Source organism: Corythoichthys intestinalis, chromosome 13, assembly GCF_030265065.1.
Source record: "Corythoichthys intestinalis isolate RoL2023-P3 chromosome 13, ASM3026506v1, whole genome shotgun sequence".
NCBI lineage: Eukaryota > Metazoa > Chordata > Actinopteri > Syngnathiformes > Syngnathidae > Corythoichthys > Corythoichthys intestinalis.
This window is the reverse complement of record NC_080407.1, coordinates 39,143,222-39,167,831: the sequence shown is the minus strand read 5'-3', so window position 1 is coordinate 39,167,831 and position 24,610 is coordinate 39,143,222. Positions and strand designations below refer to the sequence as shown.

At 40.2% G+C, this 24,610-nt stretch overlaps 1 protein-coding gene across 2 annotated transcripts in view; it reads left to right on the top strand.

Moving 5' to 3' along the window:
* Nucleotides 1-3,230: 3,230 nt before the first annotated feature.
* The window catches only part of LOC130927665 (zinc finger protein 585A-like), a 39,673-nt gene continuing 18,293 nt past the window's right edge, over nucleotides 3,231-24,610 (top strand). Inside the window, exons 1-2 of one of the 2 annotated variants that reach the window (XM_057853604.1) lie at nucleotides 3,231-3,337; nucleotides 5,728-6,088. In XM_057853604.1, coding sequence (XP_057709587.1) covers nucleotides 3,296-3,337; nucleotides 5,728-6,088 — 403 coding nt within the window. In that variant the 5' untranslated portion in view covers nucleotides 3,231-3,295. Of the gene's footprint in view, nucleotides 3,338-3,639; nucleotides 4,110-5,727; nucleotides 6,089-24,610 lie in introns of those variants that run through there. The other variant, XM_057853605.1, reaches the window with a different exon arrangement.

Sequence of the window (24,610 nt, the reverse complement as noted above, 5' to 3'; positions counted from 1 at the left end):
CGGCAAAACAGTACCAATGTCCAGTGTTGCGCCCTGGCTATTCAGGATGCCAGTGGTAAATTTTGAGATCAAGGAAGTGATCCGGGAGAGGGGAAACCAGGGTGTGGTGGCCGAGGAATATCTGGGACAGAGTTATGGGCAAAGCGTTCTGATATCTACGGACGGGTCAAAGGATCCTGAAACTGGACGTACTGGGGCGGTGGTACATGTGCCGAGTTACAATGTGGACATTAAAACGAGGTGTACAGATCACTTGTCTGTTTATGCAGTGGAAGTAACAGCAATTATAATGGCACTTGGGTGGGTTCAAACAAATGGGATAAAATTGGCAGTGATTGCTTCGGACAGTTGGTCGGTGCTCACGAGTATTTTAACCATGAAGTCCAGTAGACTTGACTTAGTATTCGAGTCGCACAGGCTACTGTATGAAGCACAGAAAGGTGGGCTCAGGGTGGAGTTTGTGTGGGTCCTGGCGCACGTGGGGATTGAGGGTAATGAGGTGGTGGACATCCTGGCCAAGCAATCGCTGAGAGCACCGGGGAAAAAGGCGGGGCGTCCTGAGTAGAGCGGAAGGGGGCTACGTACAAAAGAGGTGGCAAGGGTATTGGGAAACACAAGAAACGGGGAGACATTTATTCTCAATACAGTCACAGGTGAGCGTGGGAAGGAGATTGGGAGAAGCAGAAGGGAGGAAGTGGTGTTGAGTCGAATGAGGATAGGGCACACGGGGCTAAATGATTCGTTGCATAGGATATGAAAACACAAAGATGGGAAATGTAAACACTGTGGGGAGCGTGAAACGGTTGAACACATTCTAATAGTATGCGGGAAGTATGGAGAGCAGAGGGATCGGTTCACAATGGTGCTGGACCAGGCAGGAGAGACGTTTGGGATGGGAAATGTTCTACAGATGAAAAGGGCCAATATTCAAAAAGGGTTAATAAAGTTTCTCAGGGACACAGGGCTGTTGGACAGGATATAGGCAGAGGGTAATTCATTAGTATTTAATTTGGTTGTTAGTATTTCATTTATCCAATTTTTTGGCTTGGGTTTTGTCTACACTCTGGGTGTGTTTCACTGGCTGTCAGGAGGGATTACTTTTAGTCTGTAACTGCCTGATCTCGTGCCAAACCGTCGGTCCAGTAGGTGGCGGTAATGCCCCACGGCACCGAGGGGTAAACTGCCAATAAACAAAAAGAAGAAGAAGTTTTACGGTGTGATTGTGTGATGGGGCTGGAGACTAGTGACGGGATCTGTCGTTCACTTGAGTAAACGAATCCATTCCGGTTCGTTCAGTAAAAAGATTTGTTCAAACAAATCGTTCAACGGATCGTTCGCCCCCCTCATCTCCCTCCCCGCCCAAACGAATCGTTCGGTTACTGAACGGGAAGTGACGTTGCAGAACGAATCACCAAAGACCGCTTCGCAGTATAACTGAACGGGAAGTGACATTGCTTGGTCCCTCCCTCTCTTGCACACAGGCACCACTCGTCGTAGTTTCAGAAATGAGTGACAGGCGGTATCATTCTGCTTTCACAGACAGCCTCGTCTCCCTCCTGCTGCTGCAAAAGCGAGGGAGAACTTCCGCGTCGTCTGTCCTAGTTCTATGGGCTCAAAGTCATGGCTCGTGCTTGCATTTCGATTTAGGACACGGTTAAACATTTTCCTTTTGTGAGGGGAGTAGGGGTCGGGGGCGCACGGACTTTCTTTAGCAGGTTCTTGATCACATATACAATGCTGCTGCTACCAGCCAACGCAGCATGCTTGCTGTCACGAAAATAAAAATACATCGAAAGTTTAATTTCTAAATATGGAACGACCAACACATCATATTTACATCTCGCTCTGTTGTATTTTTGTTTTTTAGTATTAAGATGATCGTATTGAATTTTTGCACTGGTATTAATAAATAAAATAATCCGGTCAGCTCCCCTGTCGTCCCCGCATCTCAGATCGTCAAATGCTGACGAGAAATAATTGTTTGCTCTTTACGATGTCGCCTTTCTACTCTCATTAGTCTGTTAAGAAAAATGTAGACATATTGCTACATCTCCCGTGTCCGTGTGCTTTGTTTTTGGGCGCTTGAGTAGCACATGATGGACGGATTGACATAATTTGTCAAACCAACCAACACCCGACACGTTTTGACACGAAAAAAAAAAAAAAAAAAACTCGGAAAAAATTGACATGTATATACAGTTTCATTGCAAATCAGTATTATGGTGATCATATTGTTTTTTTGCAATGGTATTAATAAATAAAATAATCCGGTCAGCTCCCCTGTCGTCCCCGCATCTCAGATCGTCAAATGCTGACGAGAAATAATTGGTAGCTCTTTACGATGTCGCCTTTCTACTCTCATTAGTCTGTTAAGAAGAATGTAGACATATTGCGACATCTCCCGTGTCCGCGTGCGTTGTTTTTGGGCGCTTGAGTAGCACATGATGGACGGATTGACATAATTTGTCAAACCAACCAACACCCGACACGCTCTGACACGAAAAAAAAAAATAAAACACTCGGAAAAAAATTGACATGTATATAGTTTCATTGCAAATCAGTATTATGGTGATCATACTAAATATTTTTTTTCTGTGCACATATGAGGTAAATATCGCTGCCATGATGCCTCCATATAATGACAGTTCTCTGCCCGCTTCACTGCCGTCACGCGACCGCAGCTCAGCTTTTGCTTGCCTCGTAGCTACCCGTGTTTTAAATTACTGTAAATTTGATCGTATGTCGTCATAGGCAGTCACGAGTTTGTTGAGAAAAGTACTACTCTAAACCATGCTCGCTAGATTTGTGTGGTGTTTTTGTCTGTTTGAGCAGCATTTGATAGGCTCCACGTTAACAAATATGTGACAAAGTCATTTCCTTCCATTTTCTGATTCGTTCACCGCATAGTCATTACTGGAAAATCAAGTTAGCAGCAAGCTAGGTCAGGAACCGGAGGACCGAGTCACTGAACGGGAAGTGACAAAACTCAGTCTTGCCCCCTGCCTGCACGCTGGCTGCTTATTGGCCACACGTGGACGTGAGTGACAGACGCCCTGATTCTGTTTCCGCTCCCTCCCCTGCCCGCGCTGAGGCTGGCGTCTGATTGGTCGTGTGCAATGTCAGAAGACGCTGCCGCTTGCTCAACGCCCTCCCACGCAGCGAACAAGCACCACCTTCATAGAACGAATCAGTGCAGATGGTGATTAGTTCGGTCTCGTTCACCCAAACAATTCGTTCAAAAAGAACGAATCGTTCGCGACCGATACAACACTACTGGAGACTTGTCTTTCCCATCATGCAACCCTGGTCGGAAATGCAAGAGAGAAGACTCGCCAAGGTGGAACATTTTTTCTTTATGCGCGTCTCGTTTTTTTCGTTAATTTTAGTCACTTAACTAAACCGAAGCCTCGACGACGTGTCTGGCATTAGCCGCATTACGGACTCAAACATCAGTCTTCAAGTCTCAGCACTCGTTGAAAGTTTGCGACCTACTTTAGCCTAGCCTAGCTGGCCAACCGCTAACAAAGCTGCAAGGCACGTCGTTAACCGTTCAGAAAATGTCCGGTGTTCTGTCAAAATTTGCTCCCTTATAAAATTTTGCTGCCAAAGCTTCTGTGGCGCTGAAAATGCCCTCTTTTACATTCAGTTGGACTCTCAATGTTATCCAAAGGTGCTAACCAAACTAGATACAGTACATCATAAACATACATGTGCAGCACGAAAATGGCGTAAATTAATACTTAATGACACGGCGAAGTCGTTAACAGTGAGAGCGCGGGGTGCAGTTGCTGTGTGCAGCTAACATGGTAGGATGTGTCTGAGAACTTTTGTACATGTCTTTACATGATCAAACTTAAGTAAATATTCCTTTCTTTAAAGAAAGTTTGTAGTGTTTACTTTGGAATCGCTGCATTCGCGGCCATTTTTAACGTTACGCGCATGCGCAAAACCGCAAGGTAGCAATTTTTGATGGGTTGCAAAATTTGTGAACACCGGCAGAACGACGCCGGCTGCAGTAAAGTTCGAGGAGGTAAAAGAGGAGCCACCACGTCAAAAACACTCAACTGTGTGCAAAATAATGCACGCAAAGGTCCTTCACAGATTAGAAGGTTGGTCCACTTTGTTGATAAGTAAACTGCACATGACAGACGGATCCCAGTATTGAGAATTCATTTTGGATGTTAAAGGTGATGCTGTCAAGGCATTTGAATTTTTAATCGCAAGCTACAACCTTGAACACCGGTGTTCTGACAAACACCGGCTGTGGCTGGGACGAGGTTTGATAAGCCACAGTTGCCACATTGTATACATACATTCAGGGCATATTGGAAAACAACAGGAAAATAAGAGTCCATATTTGGACATATTGTGAAGGCAAACTCAACAGATTAATGCTATAATGCTCTCATGCAAGCATAACAAAAGCATACAAAATATGATGTATAATGGTTGTGTTTTAAGCATGAGTAAAATTCTCTCACACAATATGATTATGATTAAGAAAAATAATAGTTGCGCAATTCTTAACACTCACCTTGATGTGTGTGGTCAGCCAGGACTTGAACGTAGCTTTTTCTGTCCATGTTGCGTCCCAGCCAGATTCCCTGTTTTCTCTGTTCTCCTTCCTTGGTTTTAGTGCGCCTTCCTGATCTCTCATCTCCAGCTGTGATCTTGCCTCATTCAGTTTTTATACTCTTCTGAACGTGAGAGCTAAATACCTTCAGAACTTGGGAGGGTGAGCCTCATGTTCCAAAATATTTGATTAGCAAGCTAGTTAAATATTTCAGAACGTGACGATCTACATTACCACTACAATAATAGTCTTTTTGTCACCTGACCCTACCTTCAGAATTTTTTTTTCTTTCCAAAATACTTCAAAATACTCATCTGAAAGTACAATGAGTGACATCAGTAACGAAGAAACGTTAGGCTAGGACGTGACGATTCTGGTCAAAGATACGCCATAAAAAACCTCAACGTTACGTCGATGCCATGCTAAGGTTGTTTTCACAGGCTTAAACCAGAATTCATCAAATCAGATTTTTCTCCCTAACTCCACTCCGACAAACTCGGGCGCAAGTTAACAATAAGAGAACTGATGCGATTTTCAAAGTAAGGCGTAAAAAGGGAACAATTGTATTTGCTGGGTGACACTTAATGACATCTGTCATAAGCATTCAGTAATGCCCATGGTAGTCTCATTTCATAATTTTGACAGGCTTATGACGCCAAATACCATAACAAGCAGTTAATGAAGCAACTGGAACAGTAACTGAACAAATAATTAGCAAAGACAATGGGTTTTGATTGTTATTTAAATCTGTAGCACTGCAATGCATGCTAGAAGGGTGGTGTTTCCTATTAACCCAAATAAATCAACAAATAAAGACGTACTGGGCGATAACCTGCAGGATTCAAAATGAAGGAAAAAAGGAGCTTCTTATAGTCCGAAAATTACGGTAATCCGATTCCAGAAAAGCGTTACTGACAAAACCGGATATATATACTTTTAGATGTAATATTATACAAATTGTAAAGTAGAATGTATAATTAAATTAAAAAAAAAATCTCATGTGGCAGCTTTTATTTTGGTGTGGCGGCGTGCCACAATCCTTTCTATGTAGAGGAAACCCTAGGTCACTTCCTGTCCTGTAACCCAAAATCAACAGAAAGTGACCATAAATGCCCCAAAGTCAACAATGTGTGATTATGGTCTTGGTCTTGCAGGAGTCTGAGGATGAGGAAGAGTCACTATACGTCAAGAACGTAGAGGAAGAATTCGTTCACATTAAAGAGGAACAGGAGGAGTATTTCATTGAAATGGAGAACACTCAAATTGAGAAGCAGCAGCGACCTCATCCCCTCAAAAAGGGGGAAGAGCACCCTCCATATGTTAAAGTGGAGGTGATAGACATCCCCATGTGGACTGGTGAACCCTTGAAGGGTGAAGATGGAGGTCGGAGTGAGGCCAGCACAGGGGCAGAGCCTCCGTCTGGCAGCAGGAGCAGTTCAAAAGAAGGATTCCAAGCTGACAACCTCTTCGTTCGACCAGCAGGGAGTGACGACTATACATCACACTCGCTGTTCTGTGAGTATCACGTTACTCACCTTGAGGGGAGTGTGGGGCTCTTTCTGAAGAAGCCGGAACTGACATTTGGTGGCATCCGTTCCATCCGTTTAGTTTTGATGCGATAGTGTGTCCAATCCTTGTTGTTTGACGATATGACTTGATTCATTTTGACATTGGCACATCAGTGCGAGTGGTGCAACACATGTACAGTGGGGCAAATAAGTATTTAGTCAACCACTAATTGTGCAAGTTCTCCCACTTGAAAATATTAGAGAGGCCTGTAATTGTCACCATGGTTCAACCTCAACCATGAGAGACAGAATGTGGGGAAAAAAGAAAATCACATTGTTTGATTTTTAAATAATTTATTTGCAAATCATGGTGGAAAATAAGTTTTTGGTCAATACAAAAAGTTCATCTCAATACTTTGTTTGTACCCTTTGTTGGCAATAACGGAGTCCAAACGTTTTCTATAACTCTTCACAAGCTTTTCACACACTGTTGCTGGTATTTTGGCCCATTCCTCCATGCAGATCTCCTCTAGAGCAGTGATGTTTTGGGGCTGTCGTTTGGCAACACGGACTTTCAACTCCCTCCGCAGATTTTCTATTGGGTTGAGACCTGGAGACTGGCTAGGCCACTCCAGGACCTTGAAATGCTTCTTACGAAGCCACTCCTTTGTTGACCTGGCTGTGTGTTTGGGATCATTGTCATGCTAAAAGACCCAGCCACGTCTCATCTTCAATGCCCTCCCTGATGGAAGGAGATTTTCACTCAAAATCTCTCGATACATGGCCCCATTCATTATTTCCTTTACACAGATCAGTCACCCTGGTCCCTTTGCAGAAAAACAGCCCCAAAGCATGATGTTTCCACCCTTATCCTTTACAGTGGGTATGGTGTTCTTTGGAAGCAATTCAGTATTCTTTTTCCTCCAAACAAGAGAACCTGTGTTTCTACCGAAAAGTTCTATTTTGGTTTCATCTGACCATAACGCATTCTCCCAGTCCTCTTTTGGATCATCCAAATGCTCTCTAGTGAACCGAAAACGGACCTGGACATGTAGTTTCTTCAGCAGTGGGGACATGAGGATATGAGTCCCTGGCAGCGCATTGTGTTACTGATAGTAGCCTTTGTTATTGTGGTCCCAGCTCTCTGCAGGTCATTCACTAGGTCCCCCCGTGTGGTTCTGGGATTTTTGCTCCCCGCTCGTGTTATTATTATTTTGACGCCACGGGGTGAGGAGGGAGTTGAAAGTCCAAATTGCCCGATGATAGCCCCAAAACATCACTGCTCTAGAGGAGATCTGCATGGAGGAATGGGCCAAAATACCAGCAACAGTGTGTGAAAAGCTTGTGAAGAATTACAGAAAAAGTTTGGCCTCCGTTATTGCCAACAAAGGGAACATAACAAAGTATTGAGATGAACTTTTTTTATAGACCAAATACTTATTTTCCACCATGATTTGCAAATAAATTCTTTCAAAATCAAACAATGTGCTTTTCTGTTTTTTTTCCCACATTCTGTCTCTCATGGTTGAGGTTTACCCATGTTGACAATTACAGGCCTCTAATATTTTCAAGTGGGAGAACTTGCACAATTAGTAGTTGACTAAATACTAATTTGCCCCACTGTATGTGTAAACGTAGGAAACGGAAGTGTGTTAGAGTGAGCGTTTGCAGAACAAGCATATGCACCATGATTGTGTGAAAGACGAGCACATGGTGCAAAAATCTCAAGTTCCGTTCCGAGACTCCCCCAATTTTACCAAATTACAAAAATGTCAACATGCATGTGTGATACATGATTTGAAAGTTTAAAATATCTTTTTTGTGTTTTGTTTAAGCAGGAGGGCAAATTTTAACACCCTAAATGTTTTGGACACCCATACATATTAAATAACAAACACTTCAAGTCACATTTTGGAACACAAATTTTATTCAAATCAACAAAGGGGAGATAATTGGGCAATTTTGGAGCAGGGGAAGTACTTTATTTATTTTTTTTGTCTTTGTTTTTTAATCAGGGAAACAAAATCAATGACTAGATCTTGAAGAGGAAGTCCCCCCCACTTTGTAATTTCATTGTCGGCAGGAGTAAGGACTACCCATCTATAGTAATCAGGTGGTCCTTCTCGGATGATGCTAACATCCTCCCCCCTGTTGTATGCAAAGTGGCTTCTTGAGGTAACGCACAGAGAAGCCATTGTCATCATCATGCCCTTTATTGTTTCCTCTCGCACAATTGATACTGGGGGCTGAAACTGTCTGCGGTCCAAAATTGTCCTTCCAGATTGACGTTCCTCCAAACTACTGCCAAACAATTGTTGCAATCTTTGTTGTTGTGTAGCCCTTATTCCAGCAATTGTGCTTTTCTACTGAGGATGCATTCAAAGGTAATGTTTAAAAATGCTTCCATGTGTAAAACGAGGAGCAGAAATGTCACGTCAGTATTGTTCACCTCCGCGGTTTCCAAAAAAGGATCGCTTTGTGAAATACCGACACTGCGTCCTGCTCATTAATATTCAGCTGGGGTTCAAATTGAAACGGCTGGACAGACGACATGACCCGTTGACGTCACTTCCCAGAGTGCATTACGAAGACGACAACAATGGCGACCGACTAGTTAAGCTAATGTTACAAATTTTCTAAAAACAAAAACATCGAGGGGGGTTTTAATATCAAATTATTCTGACTCATATTAACATGGATTTTTAAGAACTACAAGTCTTTATGTCCGTGGATCTCTTTAAGGTTATCATACTGTCAAAATCCCATAACTCCCATAGCTCCATAACATCTCTTCCTTTGGCTCAGATTTTTATACGGCGACCAGTGTTGTTAGTTCTGCTTTAAAAAAGTATTTAGTTATTACTTTAATGAATTAAGAATCTAATTACTTCTCCCATAGAATAATTGAGTTAGTAACTAAGTTACCTCATTGTAAGACTACCGTATTTTCCGCACTATAAGGCGCACCTGAAAGCCTTCAATTTTCTCAAAAGCAGACAGTGCGCCCTTAAATCCAATGCGCCATATACACTCACCAGCCACTTTATTAGGTACACCATGCTAGTATCGGGTTGGACCCCCTTTTGCCTTCAGAACTGCCTCAATTCTTCGTGGCATAGATTCAACAAGGTGCTGGAAGCATTCCTCAAAGAGTTTGGTCCATATTGACATGATGGCATCACACAGTTGGTGCAGATTTGTCGGCTGCACATCCATGATGCGAATCTCCCGTTCCACCACATCCCAAAGATGCTCTATTGGATTGAGATCTGGTGACTGTGGAGGCCATTTGAGTACAGTGAACTCATTGTCATGTTCAAGAAACCAGTCTGAGATGCTTCCAGCTTTATGACGTGGCGCATTATCCTGCTGAAAGTAGCCATCAGAAGTTGGGTACATTGTGGTCATAAAGGGATGGACGTGGTCAGCAACAATACTCAGGTAGGCTGTGGCATTCCAACGATACTCAATTGGTACCAAGGGGCCCAAAGAGTGCCAAGAAAATATTCCCCATACCATTACACCACCACCACCAGCCTGAATCCGTTGATACAAGGCAGGATGGATCCATGCTTTCATGTTGTTGACGCCAAATTCTGACCCTACCATCCGAATGTCGCAGCAGAATTCGAGACTCGTCAGACCAGACAACGTTTTTCCAATCTTCTATTGTCCAATTTCGATTAGCTTGTGCAAATTGTAGCCTCAGATTCCTGTTCTTAGCTGAAAGGAGTGGGACCTGGCGTGGTCTTCTGCTGCTGTAGCCCATCTGCCTCAAAGTTCGACGTACTGTGCGTTCAGAGATGCTCTTCTGCCTACTTTGGTGTTAATGGGTGGTTATTTGAGTCACTGTTGCCTTTCTATCAGCTCGAACCAGTGTGGCCATTCTCCTCTGACCTCTGGCATCAACAAGGCATTTTCGCCCACAGAACTGCCGCTCACTGAAAATTTTTTCTTTTTCGGACCATCCTCTGTAAACCCTAGAGATGGTTGTGCGTGAAAATCCCAGTAGATCAGCAGTTTCTGAAATACTCAGACCAGCCCTTCTGGCACCAACAGCCATGCCACGTTCAAAGTCACTCAAATCACCTTTCTTCCCCATACTGATGCTCTGTTTGAACTGCTGGAGATTGTCTTAAACCATGTCTACATGCCTAAATGCACTGAGTTGCCGCCATGTGATTGGCTGATTAGAAATTAAGTGTTAACGAGCAATTGGACAGGTGTACCTAATAAAGTGGCCGGTGAGTGTATATATATATATATGAATCAATATTGGTTAATTATGGCAAAACAAAGGCAGTTATGGGCTACAACAGGAACTGTAAGTCCAGGAACTGTACATCTTATAATAAAGTACAATAAAGTACAAAGTACAAAAATATTGAATAAACATGCGATTGACTCTACCAGTGATTTATCACTGTCACCTGACAGGTTAGCTCCACGCACAACGCTGCAGTCAGCCATTTTTTTGGTTTTGCTTTGGTGCATGCGCCATTAAAGGATTTGATGTGACATCATGTCAACAATATTGAGTCACAGCCGAAACTTGAATTCTTCCACAGGACCACAAACAAGATTTGTAGTCGTCGAAAGGAGAGTATCCACAAAAAAATCCGACATCAGAATTTTGTGGTTACAGATGCAAATGCCTAAATTCGAACATGAATGTGTAAATACAGTATGAGTAAAAATCTTTAATGTGTGAACACGAATGTGAAAATACGAGTACGAATTTTTTTGACAACTATCTTACTCAATAAACTCGCACCTAACAGTGATCTCCGTAATGAACTGTGACTTGTGTGTAGTGCTGCAACGATTAATCGATTAACTTGAGTATTCGATTAGAAAAGAAGATTCAAATTAAATTTTCCTGCTTCGAGTATTCATTTCATTAAAGTGGCGTTGCAATAGGGCAGGGCGGTAAACCGAAAATTTACCGTCACCGAAATTCTTAACGATGACCAACGTAATTTTGACTGTCGGTAAATTCGGTAAATTAATAAAACAAGAAAATATAGTCTTTTCATCCCGCTTTGATTCTGTGTTGTTCGTCTATGTTCATTCCCCTTTAAGAAAGCAGTCAATGGGCTTACGTAGGGAGTCACGTGATCATCAAGAAGCCAATCAAACAAAAGCCCGGTAAGCTAACGCTAGCAGCTAACGCTACAAGCAAAACGTGATGGAGTGTGGCTTAAGGGAGGTTCACCAAACTTTCAACCGACATTTAGTAGACTCTTGGTGGCATCCAGACGGGCTTTCACCCGCTGTCCTCCCTTGTTCTCACGATTTCCGGAGATGGTGCTTTCAGTGCTTTCTACTGGTAGCCAGGCTAACGTTAGCTAGCGGCTAACGCTACAAATGAACGTGATGGAGTCGGATAGGGGCTCTAACCTTGTCGAAACGGATGAACTTAATGAGTGGATTGGGCACGGACTGCATCTAGTAATTACTATGTGGCGTTATTTTGTATCTGTCTGTGTGTGATTCCTCTGATAGCTTTTGTGATGGTAAAGCATTCAGCATAAAGTACAATCCAATGGCGAAACTTATAATGACCGAGAAATGGCCCCAGCTATTTTTCTGTATGTGCTTATTTCTGTGTCATTATTGCTATCATAAAATCTTAAGCGTTTCATTTGAAGAAGATCAATATAGCTTTAATGTGTGTGTGTGTGTGTGTGTCTCTCTGTTTGTTTGGGGGTTCATTTGTGCGTGCATTTATTAAAAAATGCACGGGGGCGGGGGGGGACCCTGAAACCATAAAGTAAACACTTGTATTTAATAATTATGTCACAGCAGCCATTAACAATAAGTTGTCTTTTTGAAGTGTACTGTTCAAGCTGCAAGACATTTGTGTTACAATGACATGTTTGCACAGGCATATTGATTTTGATAATGTACATTGTTCAAGTCATACACGCTATTATAAATGTTCATACTTGAATTCTTATTGCTTACAATACATTAGGGCTGCAGCTATCGAATATTTTAGTAATCGAGTAATCGACTGAAAATTCTATCGATTGATCGAGTAATCGGATAAAACAAATATATTTTTAGGTGAAGAGCAATTATAAATATACATGAGAAAACAAGACATTTCATCTAATCCTGAACCATTTTCAGTCAATCAATGTCTTTATTTTCGATGTATAGTATATTGTTGAAAACAGCCAACAATTGCATCTCAGATGTAACTAGAATTTAAAAAAAAAGACAAATTCACTGCTTTCACTCAAAAAACCTTTAGATCTTATTAATATATATATATTTATACCTAAAAATGCCATTACGCTTGATAACACACACCACTTAAAAGTTAGATTTTTTCCCACCTGTTTCAATTGAATTTCTATTTGTGTCAAGCCATTTTTAAGTTCTAGTTAAGTTTTACGCTACTCTAAACTGTAAGTCCTGATAGGATTTTGGGTTTTTGCAGTGTTCAAGATAAATGTATGATACAGGCACATTAGGGACCAGTGCTACTTGGTGTTTTATCCAGCAATGACTACTAAGCTAAAATTGATAGTTAGCATTATTGAGTTTTTATTTTACACCCTTATCACTCCACAAAGCTATGTTATGTTAAAGCCTGTATGTAAGACACGTTAGCCACGCATCGAAAGTGGTCATAATTAATAGAAACCTAGCCTTCCGCAGGGCTAACGTTGCGTGAGCTAGTGACTCAGACAGTAACGTTAATCTTATTTTTTAGCGCTTAGCGCTCTTTATTAGCGCTTAGCGCTCTACTGCTTTAAGATGGCCGCTGTTTATTACCGCTGCCCAGACGCGGCCGAGTCTATCATATAAGATGCTACCTGCTACCAACTTAACATCACGCGGGCTAGTTTTTAGCAACGTCGGCGTAGTTTGGAGCGGCTGTCGGCTGCGGAAATGTTTTTTATATTTTTTTATTGCTTCTTCCTCTACGCACGTGACGTCAGCGCATTGTCCCGCATTAAAAGTAGTCCAAAGCGAAACGTGATGCTTAGAGCTGTCAAAATAAACGATTACTCGAGGTGAATAAAATTACTCGGATCAGTTTTTAAACTCGAGTTACTCGAGTTGCTCGAGTATTCGTTTCAGCTCTACAATACATTTTTATAAACTTAATGTTTAGACTGCATGTACAATTGTTAAATACAGTATATGAAATTGAATGGTGGTAAATAAATCAACAAGAAACAGTTAATGTGTATTTCATGCATTGATTCAGATTTTCAAATTATATAACAGTACGCTTGGGCGAATTTATCGTCATTTATCGTTATCGAGATAAATCTGCTCAATTTATCGTGATACATGTTTAAGGCCATATCGCCCAGCCCTACGTTGTAATGGTTTGTTTTGAAAGTGTTTGCATTTAGCTTTATTGATTTGGGAGGATACACTCCCCTCTAGTCTGCCTCATTTCACATGGCTGAATCCAGCTGCTCCCTGTTAAGACCAACCTAAGCTAATTTTTTGTTTGTGCTCGTTTTTTTTTTTTTGTAATGCATTTGTATTTTAGTTTATAGTTATATTTTGCCCTTTTTTGTGGGAATATGTGTCCAAACCATTTGTTAAGAGCATTGTATTAAAAAAAAAAGTTATAGCATTTAAGCTCGCAGACTTTTGCTTTGTAAGTTAGCCAATTGTTCTTTTGTTGTACATAGATCGTTATTCATTATTTTATACTGGTAGAGGCTCATCTCATTTTTTTCATGTTCCTTATGCGATTACTTCGATTATTCGAACTTAATAGTTCAGCGATTAATCGACTATTAAAATAATCGATAGCTAAAGCCCGACTTGTGTGTATCACCACACCCCTAATAAATGCTGTATAGATGTATTTTTCGAACGGGATGTCCCAATCTGATCACGCGATTGAAAGTCATGCCAATTGCGCATTTTTCCAGAGGATCGGAATCTGGTGAAAAGGTTCGGTTTTTATTCAAAAAATATATTTGTTTGTTTGCTTTACGCTCGTACAGCATCTCACTCTCCTTCCTGCTGCTTTTTTTTAGTCAGGAGTGTCCTGGAGTTTCAGTGGTGTGAGAACATATCTGAACCATTTAGAATTTCTCACATTTCTGCATTAAATCACCAACAAATGAGATCTGAAATTTCGTCAAAATCACACGGATAAAAAAAAGTGTTTTAACTAAGCCCACCCAAACATTTATAGGTTTTCATATTTTTAATGAGGATAGTATGCAAACAATGACAGAAGGGGGGAAAAATAATTAAATGAACGATCAAATTTATTATTTTTTCAACCAGATGCTTCCTGTAGCTGCTGATCAGTCTGGCACATCGATCAAGACTAATCTTGGCCCATTCTTCCCTCCAAAACTGCTGTAGTTCAGTCAGATTCTTGGGATGTCTGGCATTAATTGCTGTCTTTAGGTCATGCCACAGCATCTCAATGGGGTTCAAGTCTGGACGTTGACTTGGGCAGTCCAGAACGTGTATTTTGTTCTTCTGAAACCATTCTGAAATTGATTTACTTCTGTGTTTTGGATCATTGTCTTGTTGAAGACTCCATCCTCTTTTTAGCTTCAACTGTCTGACAGACAGTCTCAGGTTTTCCTGCAAAACATTCTGATACACATTTGAATTCATTTTTCCATTCATGATTGCAAGTTGTCCAGGCCCAGAGGCAGCAAACAGCCCAAAATCATTATGTTCCCTCCATCATACTTCTTCACGGTTGGGATGAGGTGTTGATGTTGGTGAGCTATTCCATTTTTCCTCCACACATGACGTTTTGTGTTACTCCCAAACAATTTAACTTTGCTTTCATCATTCCACAAAATATTTTGCCAAAACCTCCGTAGAGTGTCCAAGTGCCTTTTTGCGAACATTAAACGAGCAACGTTTTTTTTTTTTTCGTGGAGTCCTCTCATGAACAGCATTCTTGGCCATAGTTTTACAAATAGTTGATGTGTGCACATAGATATTGGACTGTGCCAGTGATTTCTGCAAGTCTTCAACAGACACTCTAGAGTTCTTATTTTTTTACCTCTCTGAGTATTGTGCACTGAACTCTTGGCGTCACCTTGGTGGAAGGACACTCCATGAAAGAGAAGCAACAGTGTCAAGCACTCTCCATTTGTAGACAACTTCTCTGACTGCCGATTGATGACCATCCAGACTTTTTAGAGATGGTTTTGTATCCTTTCCCAGCTTTATACGAATCAACAATCCTGTCTACAGACAGCTCTTTTGACTAAGCCATGATGCACATCAGTGTTTCTCATTGAGACATTTCTTACCAGGTGTGTGTTTTATAGTGGGCAGGGCAGCTTTAAACCACTCATGAGTGATTGGGCACCCACATGACTTTAATTGTTTGGTAAAAATTGGTTCCAATTGCTCTTTAAGTCTGCTTAGGCAGAGGGTTCACTTACCTATTTCGCCCCTTCTGTCATTGTTTGCATGCTAACCTCATTAAGGTATGAAAAAACGTTTGGGTGGTTTTAGTTAAAGCTGACAGTTTTTTCATCTGTGTGATTTTGACAAAGATCAGATCACATCTGATGGTGATTTTATGCAGAAATGTGAGAAATTCCAAAAGGTTCAGATACTTTTTCATACCACTGTATAATCATGTGCCAGTTACTGGTTTCAAGGTATACTGTGGTATGAAAACGTCACGGTTTCAAGCTCTACGATCGAAGGCTTTAAATGTGTCAATAATCGTTTAGTTTGTTTCACACCAGTCGGTGGCAACTCATTCAAGTGAGAGGCTATTGTCTGTCACTCAATGAAGCATTTGATAAAGACCAGCATTTTTCTTTGTTATTCTGGTTTGAAAATAATTCACATTATGAATATGGGTGTGAACATCTTGGTACCTCACAATATGATACGATTTGCGATACAAAGCTCACGATAACAATGATCTCTCTGTTTGGCGATACAACGATTATTGATCAAAATACTAGAAGTCGTTCTGAAAAACAATCTATTCTGATTGTTCTGCTGTGAGTTTATCACTGGTAGATGTCAGATCCATTTGAACTGGGAGTGTGAACAAATATCAATCTACACCCCATGTTAACACAGACTGCACAGATTGTTAGAATTTTGGTCCAGGAGCGATCAAAGAGGTGATAAAAACAAACATGCTGTTTTTCGAAATTTCCAGGTTCGCGGTGAATCAGTAACAGGCACACTTTTGCAAAATAGACAATGTTTATTGATGACAAAATGTAGAATAAATAAGATTTATTGATTACAATCCCACAAGATAACTTGTCTCACGAGATAACTTGTTATGCACCATAGTACGCGCTTGAGTTCCATAGTTAGGAGGGAATCTCAAGAGATAACTTAAATAAACATTCTACTTTAACCGCTGGGAGCCTCAACTGGGGGGGAATCTCATACCCTTGCGGGGGGGGGGGGGGGTTCACGAGTTCGGGTGGTGCGTTTTCGTGGGGGCAGGGAGTGGCCATCCGTGTCCCCGTGTCAGACGTACCTATAAGAGTCGGGAGATTCCCCCAGCTCCCCGGAAGTCTGCCAGAGGATTACGTACGGATCGCTTGGCTTTGTTCCTTTGCCGCTTTTCCGGAGTTTTGGCTCCCCGCTCATTTGTCACGGTAAGCGATTTTCATTGTTAAGTTACAGTTTGTTGTGCTGTAACGGTAACACTAGGATTCTGGGATTGACAAACTAGATCTAACATCATTACCACTTGTTCTTGTTTTTGATGTGTGTTTGCTTGCTCTTGTGGGATTGTAATCAGTAAATCTATTTTATTCTGCATTTTCTAATCAATAAACATCGTCTATTGAGCAAAAGTGTGCTTGTTGCTGACTCATCGCGAACCCGGAAATTTCGGAAAACACCATGTGATGTCCTGCTCTAGTTTAGAGATACTAGTTTATTTTTTGATTTTAAATTTTACAAATTTGATTAAAATGAAAACATTAAGAGGGGTTTTCATATAAAATTACTATAACTTGTGCTAACATTTATCTTTTAAAAACTACAAGTCTTTCTATCTGTGGAGCGTGGATCCCTTTAACAGAAAAAATGTTAATAATGTTAATGCCATCTTGTGCATTTATTGTTAGAATAAACAAAAATAGTACTTATGTACAGTATTTTGAATGTCTTGTGTGTTTCCATTCCAACAATAATTTACAGAAAAAATATGGAATATTTTAGTGATGGTTTGAATTGCGATTAATTACAATTAATTTTTAAACTGTGATTAACTCGATTAAAAAATTTACTACAGCATATTGACATATTGTTCTGTCATACATAACAGTTGTTTTGGCTTCAAATACAGCAGTTTCTTTTAAAGAGGAGAGCAAGAGCAGAAACTGCTTTTTTAGTCTAGTTTGTTTTCTGCCATATACAGGCATGAAAATCTCTCACCTTTCGGCGAGATTCGCCGTTTTGATGTCAAAAATGGCGACCTACGTGAATTGCGTAGATCCGAGGAGAAATTGTTTTTGGGAGGGGGGGGGGGGTCGGGAGGTTTTATTTAATTATTATTATTGTAACGAATCGAGTTATAATGTGGCGAGGGTGTTAGCATGTGTTCCTGAATGCACCGCATGACGTAGAGGGGTGAGGGAGGTGCGGGAGAGCGAGGGAGGTGCGGGAGAGCGAGGGACGTGCGTTCCGTGTTTACGTTTGTTCTGGCGGGGGAGATGTGTGCGTTGGCTGCGGCAGATAGCAGTCGTGTTGTTTAATAAGTTTCCACAAATAAAGAATTTCAATCTGATAAAACGGTTGACTATTATCAACGTTACATTATTATTATCATCATGTGATTAACTTAGTACGTAAACTGAGCACTTAAGAAATCGGTTCTTTAACTCATTTGCTCCCGGAACCGTATAAATACGTTCTATTTCCAAATGCTTCAGTGTCCCGATTACGTATTTATACGTCTTTTGCGTTTTTTTGTACAAGAAGCATCTAGAGCTTTCGATCTATCGCCAAAACAAAAAACAAGCCTCAAAACCCATTTTAAAGCAATAAAACTGGCCACTGGAGGGCAGTAGCGCATTTGTTAAGAGCCCACAACTCAATTCAAACAGTACAACTTTATTAGGGAAGCTAGCAGAGCCCCTCCGCAGCTTGCTGCTCATGTCCACCGCACGCTCGAGGGTCCTGCACGGAAACGCGCACGGCCAAACCAGTTGCCCCCCAGGAACATAAGTTCCCCTGGTGAACGAGACAGTGGTCACCACAAAAAAAGACTTAAAAAAAAAATCCATCTTTACGAGACAGTCGGCAATGAGGGAAAGGTTTAACCGCTGTCGCAGCCACCAAACGTCATCTCTCAGTTAGGTAAGTGTGAATAAATTGTTACTTTGCTATGAAAAGCTCTATTTGGCTGGTTGTTCATGTTATTTTGTAAAAGGAAAACATTATTCAGATGTTTGGGATGACACTGAAGCAAAAAATAGCCGTGTTAAAGTCAAAATTATGTTTGAAATTTTTGCGTTTACAAAAAGCTCATTTTCTCCGTTTTTTCATCAGAAATTGGAAAAATGCTCAAACTAAGCTATTTTCTAATGCTGATTTCTAAAGAATGAAATAACGTATGAACTTACTTTTTTTTTCTGCTGAAAGAAGAGAGTCTAATCTTTCTTTTGGTGGGTTCCATGTTTATATAGCAATAGAACAGAATTTTTTGTGGGCCGTGCAAAATCAGTCAAAATCCAGTAAAATGGCCGGGAGCGAAGGGCCTTGCTCCGGTGAAAATGGCTGGGAGTGAATGAGTTAAAAAATGTCACACTTGGACAGTCAGCAAATCCTTCTAGATGCTTCGCTGACGAGAACCAATCATCGGCCCAAGGTGCGTTCCATTATTCCAAACGCGCGCACTCCTTACTGTACATGGAGTGCTCAGAGAGCCTTTGGGTGGCATTGCATAGCTGCGAAAACAAAAAGCAGGCCTTATCCGCTCCGGGGCAGACCAGAGCGCAGCATACACACTTGCCTGTATTTGCCAGCAGATTGAATTTGGTGACTAATGGTTTCAATCGTTTTCACATTTTGCGATATAAAAAAGTTACTGCCATTCGTTGCAGCTTGCGTTGAACACTGCCAGAGCTAGCCAAATCTCCCATGAAAAAAAATAGCTCCCGTTAAATTGGCGTCAAGCTTGTGTATTTAGCGGTAATATAAACGAAGAAACACACTGTTGAGTCAAATTAAGCGGCATGCTCTCGGATGGAGGTGGCGCCTCACATCGCTCCCGTCGTCCGCCGGAGACGCGTTATTTTCGGCTTGGATTTGAGCTGACGGCCGGTGTCGGCACAACACCGGCCCGACGAGTGGTGGGAATGAGTCCTGCTTCTTAAAGCTTTTCAGAAATACAGGGATCCCTCGTTTTTCGCGGTTAATGGGGACCAGAACCCGCCGCAATTAGTGAAAACCGCGAAGTAGCCCCCCCCGCCCCCATTTTTGTGCGTGTTCAATGCATTTATTCAGATTTTACATTGGAAAAAAGATACATATATATATAACATATTTTTTCACTTTTTTCACCAAAGTATCATTTATAAATGGTTTTCAAGCACTTCAAAATGTAAGAATTATGATAAGTTTTAAACATGTTACTGCCCCACCGAATTATTTTTCAACAAGAATAAAGTAGTAAGAAAATGCTTGGCTTTATTAAATGCTTCAAAGTGAGTCTACTCAAACCCTCTCAGGCTTTGGTAAACGGTAATTGACACGTGTGGAAAGTTTTTCTTTTTATATATATTTTTTTGTTTGAAGCAACTTATTTGATTGAATAATAAAGACACAAATGTCCTAGCCAAAATGTGGCCCAAACGCAAAACAACATTATTCAATGGAAAAATTTGTTTCAATCAAGTAAAATAGTTTTCAAATGCTTTTTTTGTCTCAAATTTATTTTTGCAATCAAAAACAATTTTTTTTAATTGAAGTGACTTTTTGGGGATTAAAAGTATATACTGTATTTTGATTGAAGCAACTTTGTTTTTGATAGAAGTAACTTTGTTTTTTGATCGAATAATAAAAACACGATTGAATAATAAAAACACAAATCTACCTCCATCGTTATTGAGAGAGAAAGAAATTAAGAAAGCGTTAAAACTAAAAGCCACCGGGGAGTCTGTTTTTTTGTTTTTTTTTATATTTATATTTCATTACATAGACATGCCTCGTAGGGAAGGGAGATTGAGGGATAAAAAAAGGAGTTAGATGAGGCTGCTAAAGGCAGTGGATACCTCATCAGCTGGGTGAATACCAGACCTGGTAAGAACAAGTTTGCAAGGATAGTCGGGTATTAAATACAATTATAAACACAATTACAATGTTATGTTTCTATAAGATTTGATGTCATTGCTTTATTAATCATTAGGTGCTAGAGTTGTTAAGTATGGATAATAATGAAATAATAGTTTTAAGAAAACTGTGCTGTTGGTGGCTCAGTGACCATCTAAAGTGGTTTGTTCTCAGATGAACAAGTTGAGGAAGGAAGTTTTGATGCAGAGGTTGAGGGAAGAAAATAGGCAGACTGACTGAGTCAAAGCCAGAAAGTGTTGATGACAGTTTTGATTTCTATTCACTGTTGCCCCCTCCCAATTAAAGTATGTCACAGTCGCAGCCAATAATTATCTAAAGCTGGTTAAAATTGAAGTTATGTTGTTTTAAGGTGTATTAAATACTTGTTCATGTGCTCCTTTTGATCTACGAGCACCCGCCCCTCCACCGGTCTCTGCACGGCCCTGCTGAAACACAGTGTGGGTCGACAGAGCTCAATATTTTGTTGGGGTGTACAGTGTACTGGAACATATTTCCTCCACACCCTTCTCACCTTTTTAACCCCTGACCCATTTTCATGCCTGCATATACATAGAGTGACAGAGTGTAAAATAGAAGTGACTGACATACAGTGCTGCTCAAAAGTTTGTGAACCCCCTCAACATTTTGGAATTTTCTATTATTTCAACCTGATTTCCTAATCAATCAATTCAGTAGTTTTTTTTTTGTTTTTTTAACAGTTGTGTTGTCGAGACTAAATTAAAAAGAGTTTTCATCAACTGATGTAGGTGCAAAATTGAACTGTTTGGTCACAACCAAAACCGCCATGTCTGGCGAAAAGTCAACACTGCATACCACCAAAAGAACCTTCTCCCAACAGTGAAGCATGGAGGTGGGAATGTCAAGATCTGGGCTTGCTTTTCATCCTCAGGACCTGGACAACTCCACATAGTCCAGGGAATCATGAATTCTGAGGAATATTGTCAAATCCTAGAACATAACCTGACGCCATCTGTTTTGAAGTTAAAGTTTGGCAGAAGGTGGATCATGCAACATGATAATGATCCAAAGCATTCCAGCAATACAACCAAGGAATGGCTGAAAAAGAAGAAGATTCGTGTTCTGGACTGGCCCAGTCAAAGTCCTGACCTAAATCCCATTGAAATGCTGTGGCGGGACCTGAAGCGAGCAGTTCATGCCAGACACCCATCAAACCTCTCTCAACTGACTGCGTTCTGCAAGGAAGAATGGGCAAAAATCCCCCAAAGTAGATGTGAGAGGCTGATTAGTCACTACAGAAACCGTTTGGTTGAGGTAATCTCTGCAAAAGGAGGCGCAATATCCTATTAACTGAAGGGGTTCACATACTTTTGCACACATGATATCTGAGTTTTTCTTAAATCAACCACTTTTGTTAAATAAAGAATGACAATATAACTATTTCTTTTGTTTCAGTCCATTATTTGGAATGTCAGTATTGTGGATTTGGGTATAACTTAACATTTAATAAGGTTATTTTAGTTTTTTTTACAAAAAATCTGACCATCGCTGTGGGGTTCACAAACTTTCGAGCAGCACTGTAGCAGATCATAGTACGATTTTTGTGTAAATTCAATTAAAAAATAGAAGGAAAAATACATTATGGAGACATCATGAATATATTTTGAATAATAATAACCTGGTTGAACAAATGAAAGGAGAAATAAATAGTTATATGCAAGACAATGACAATGGAGAGGTGGACCCAATAATTTTACGGGATTCCCTAAAAGCAGTACTTGGAGTGAGGATGATCTCATACGCCACATTCACAAAACGGGCCAGTTTGAAAACGTTTCAGAAACTAACTAAACAATTAAAATAATTGGAACAACAACAACAACATAGAGACGAATGATCCAAATTTACCTAATGAGATAAAGGGGATTAGAAAAATTAAATATTATTTTGCTGGATGAGGTAGGGAAAAAAAGACAAGGTCACTCAAACAAACACAGTGCCCTCCATAATTATTGGCACCCTTGAAAAAGTGTTTTTTAGCTTCTAATATATATATTTTTTAATTCAAATAATATGGGACCTTAATGGAAAAAAAGAGAAAAATCCAACCTTCAATACAAGTGCATTCATTCAGTGGGGAAAAAATCCCACATAAAGAAAAAATTATTTGACATCAAATAAAGTGTGTCACAATTATTAGCACCCCTGGTGTTAATACTTTGTACAACCCCCTTTTGCCAACAAAACAAGGACTGGGGACTGAGATGGCCATGGGAGGAGCTTGATTTGGTGTCTAGTGAACCATTTCTGTGTAGATTTGGCCATATGTTTAGGGTCATTGTCTTGCTGAAAGACCCAGTGATGACCCATCTTCAGCTTTCGGGCAGAGGGTAACAGATTTTGATTTAAAATGTCCTGGTATTTCAAAGCATTCATGATGCCATGCACCCTAACAAGGTTCACAGGGCCTTTGGAAGCAAAACAGCCCCACAGCATCACTGACCCACCCCCATACTTCACAGTGGGTATGAGGTGCGCATCTTTCGTGGCACGCCAGACCCACTTAAAGTGTTTATTGCCAAAAAGCTCAATCTTGGTCACACACAAAAATACACACGGTCCCAGGCTTCAACTGGGACCGTGTGCTTTGGTCAGTTGAGACGTGTTCAAGAAAAATCTTTATTGGGTCGCATGCCTGAAAACTCTGAATTGAACTGAACTACTTGTCAATATTTTTGAAAATACTTTTTTTTCAATGTTATATATAACTTTTCTTCACTTATCTTTTCAATTTTATATTTTATATATTTTATATTTGTATAAATGTGTGTTCGAGAAGCTTGACTGCATGTACGTATATACTTTTAATAAGGTGATGGGTATAATACCTAACTTCACAAAGATGTATCCTCCAACCCCTTTTTGTGTTAGATGATATACAAATATTAAAGGGGAACTTTGAACTAAGGTTGGCCAACCATGTTTTTGAATAATATCAATGGCTAAACAATTATAAGCATATTTTCATTATTTTTTTTAACGCAACCCTTCCAGATTCTTTGTCTAACCCATAGCAATGCCCTTGACAACGAAAATGCTTTTCTTCGGCAATCTTCGGAAATTACGTCAAACCTAGACGTGCGAGGGAAGTCCACTATAGAACAGTATTGTTTGTTGCATTGCTTCTCGGTAAGATGCCACAGCGGTGTGTGGCGATGTTTTGTTCTCGCTCAAACGAAAAGTTGTATGAGTGGTGTAACACCTAAGCCGTGATTACAGTCAGTTAATTATGCAATGGGCTAGTTCTAAGTTCGACTACTGAAGCAGTATATGCACAAACCAAATAAATGACTAGGACAAATTATGTTGTTGAACTGCCGGCCTATTCTTTATAAACAAAAACACACAATAGACATACAATGACAAACAGTTAACAAAGAATTGAAAAAAATATATATATAAATTTCACAAAAGGAAATTTTTCCTTTAAGTTCTCTTCCTATGTTATAATCAGTTATTTTTGATTATTTGTAGGATCTATTATCAATTATTTCTCCTATCTTATAATCAGTTATTTTTGATTATTTTTAGGATCTATCAACCCGGGTTGTTTTTGTTTTTCAGATTTCTAATTTTCCTTTTTAATCAATTGATTTCTTCAACTTCCTCAATTTTATAGACGTTTGATTTCTATTTGAGTTTCAATATTCAATTTTTTTCCATCAGTTGGTTTTGCTTTTGTTGATCAACAAAATTCTTAAGTCAATAACACTTATAGCATTAAAGACAAAAGCAGAAAAATAAATATGACAAGAAGCGTTAACGCAAAACAATTCAGCAAAAGGCTGAACGGCTCCAATAGAGAGGAGTCTGTCTTTTTGCTGTATTAATGTCCGTTTTTACAGTCTCTTTTGGCTGCTTTCTTGTGATCCAGAGGGGGGGGGGAAATCTTCCGCTGGGAAAAAAAAGTATGGTGGATCCTACCAGGTCGAAGGATGTCAAACCGAAGTCTCGCGTGCGTCTCGCTCCTGCGTGAGGCACAGTTCAATGGTTCGTCTTGGGATTAGCTCGCCATCTTGTATCTCCGTTGGAATTTCTCACTCCAACACATTTTCAGTCGCTTCTGAATCAAGCTTTAATAGCCTATCGAATTCACAAAAATATATAAATAAATAAACTAATTCGCACACTAAAGAGGTCTAAGTATGTTTTAAAATAAAGTTATCGTCGAGTGAAGTCGACAAAAGTGCAGTGACGCACGTTATAA